Below are 2,853 nucleotides of genomic sequence, written 5' to 3'. Positions count from 1 at the left end.
CAATAAATACATATATATAGATATACATATAGATATATATAGATATATATATATATATAGATATATCGAGTTAAATATATATATAAATTAGTTGTTCCTTTTTATAGTAATTACATCTGCATTGTCTCTTCTACAAAAAATAAAAATAAGAAATGGTAATTTATTTCTAAATTAAATTTAGGGTGGAACTTAAACTGACTGTACAACTGTTGGGTGTTTTAAATCCTGCAGCTGTATTATTTTTAGCTCATTATTTTTTACTCGTTTTGTCCAAATATTTGTTCACAGAAAGGCTGTGAGGCACATTGTGCAGACGACCAGTTCCGGTGTCACAACAACCTCTGCATCTCACTTAAATGGGTTTGTGACGGTCAAGAAGACTGCAAGATGGGAGAAGATGAAAAGGGTTGTCAAGAAACAGGTGAAAGCTTGGAAAATACCTACCAGCTTCCCATATTTTGTAAAAGTCGTTTGGGATTATTTTAGATAATATTTCTGAGTTGGTGGTTAGAGCATTTTAATATAGTTTGAAAACATTTTGCTGGGTAATTTAATTAAATGGCAGACTTTTTGATGTTTCTTCTTTTTTTTTATTATGATGGACCAACATAAATTAGAAAAAAGAATAGATTAGTGACAGGAGAAGAACAGGAAAACGAACAATCTCGCAAATAATTATGTTTTACCTTGACTATTGGTACCAAACAAAACGTGTACAGGCTGATCTGAGTTTTAATTGTAAACCAGCTTCAAGACTGTATGAACTGATCTGATGGCATCTGTGCCACTACATAACATTGCATAAATAGTAGATACAATGTCATGTTTGCATAGAGCACACTCATTGTTTGATTTATCCTTCAGCTCTTGGGTCAAAATGACCCATGCTTCATGAATCATTTTGACAATGGACAGCAGAAAGGTTAAAAGGCTGTTATTATGTTCTACATTTGATCTAAATTGATAATCCAGTTGTATAAAACAGCAGAGAAAGAGCCTATTGCTCGACGATTTCAGTAAATTGTATGGCAACATTTTCACTTCTAAACATTTAGCGAAATAAACTTAAACATTGTTTTACCATGCCAAAGTTCTTGTATAAAAAGATCAAACTTGATCTGTGTGAGTATAAACCAAAATTTTAAGAGACCAACAGAACGAAAAGGTCATAGAGGCTTTTAGAAAAGAATAAATAAATAAAAAAACATCTAACAATCAGTGCATGATGTCATGTTGGTTGCAGGCAGAAAATGAAATAACCTGCAGTGCAATATGAGCAAGCTTTAATGTAAACAATATTTAAAAGTTTGTTTTGAATCTAGGAGTGACAAATAACCACTTTATGCATCAGCATTACATCAGTTTAGAGAACAAGGAAGAAAAAAAAAATAGGTCACATGCAATTTCTTGATGCAGACAAATGTAAATATGTGCAAAATATAAAATGTTCTAAAACGTTTCTTTTTTCCAGTTGTCCCTTCTTGCTCTGTGAATGAGTATGTGTGTGCCAGCGGAGGCTGTGTGTCAGCCAGCCTGCGGTGTGACGGACATGACAACTGCCTGGACGGTTCAGATGAGGTCAGGGCAGCTTCACATGTTTCAAAGAAACAACACAATATTGCGTAACAATGCGTCTTTAAAATGGACACCACCTCAGCATAGAGCTAATTCACACATCAAAGATATGTATGTTAAAACAACTGTGTATTTTTTTTCCTCCTAATTAATGTTTGATGATTGTGTCTTTGTGGACAGGTGGGCTGTGTGAAGGAGTGCAGAGAGGACGAGTTCCTGTGTCTGAATCGTGCTCACTGTATCCCCAGGCGCTGGCGCTGTGACGATGTGTTAGACTGCATGGATCACAGCGATGAAGAGAACTGCAACCATGGTAGGACAGCATGACTTGAAAATAGAATGACTTTTGAGCAGAATTTAACAATAAGACTGAAAACATACATTGAAATAAGACATGTTAAACACAGTAAGAGCAAGAAATGCAAACATGTATTTAGACGTGGTTTTTGGGAGTCAAAACGCCTCCCACTGCCTGGATCACAGTAAACTGATCTGCCATTGTAATCATATAATGAACATTTTTGTATCACACTCTACACAAGTTGAATGAGCTTCCCTATCTGTTACAGTGATTAAAGTCATGGCGACTTATCTATGTAATTGCAGGAGCATTTTTCTGCCGGGCTGATGAATTCATTTGTAACAACACCTTGTGCAAACTCCACACATGGGTGTGTGATGGCAAGGACGATTGTGGCGATAACTCTGACGAAGACATAGACATGTGTGGTAAGTCCCAAGACCCCTATAAAAGAATTGCTTTATACGTGTTTTTGTATTTATTTTTCAAGATTTGTTTTAAATTTACAAAAAAAAAAAGCACTCAGTAATTGTTTCTCCTGCTCTTCAGTTAAGCTTCCTTGCCCTCCTACAAGGCCCTTCCGCTGTAGAAATGACCATGTGTGTCTGCGCACGGACCAAGTCTGTAACAAATTGAATGACTGTGGTGACAACTCAGATGAAGAGGAGTGTGGTGAGTACAGAGAGCACGGGGAGCACAGAGCTGATGCTGCTCTAAGCAGTTGTTTTGCATTACATTACACAGTAATTATAAGACAACTTGCATATAATGATGTCATATTCTAATTATGCACTTTTCTTTAATAAGCTAGGCAGCAGATACTGAGTCATACAGGTGACTACTAACAATTGTGAAATTGGTGCAAATCAAGATGAAACATTGGAGGAATGTTTCTTATTGCACACACATGATGTGTGCTAAATGTGTGATATATATATATATATATATATATATATATATATATATATATATATATA

General features: G+C 35.5%; 1 protein-coding gene across 1 annotated transcript; it reads left to right on the top strand.

Moving 5' to 3' along the window:
• Positions 1-288: 288 nt before the first annotated feature.
• LOC119429813 (low-density lipoprotein receptor-related protein 1B) lies at positions 289-2,596 on the top strand (the record flags this gene model as incomplete). The annotated part of the gene is made up of 5 exons (XM_037697358.1): positions 289-421; positions 1,472-1,578; positions 1,756-1,888; positions 2,182-2,304; positions 2,426-2,596. Coding segments are annotated over 5 exons (667 nt in total), but the record flags the coding sequence as incomplete, so codon positions are not given.
• Positions 2,597-2,853: the final 257 nt, after the last annotated feature.

Source organism: Nematolebias whitei, unplaced genomic scaffold (assembly GCF_014905685.2).
Source record: "Nematolebias whitei isolate Nwh7 unplaced genomic scaffold, NemWhi1 Nwh_scaf_8070, whole genome shotgun sequence".
NCBI classification, from domain to species: domain Eukaryota; kingdom Metazoa; phylum Chordata; class Actinopteri; order Cyprinodontiformes; family Rivulidae; genus Nematolebias; species Nematolebias whitei.
Note: the sequence above shows the minus strand (reverse complement) of the source record. Positions and strands in the feature narration are given on the sequence as shown.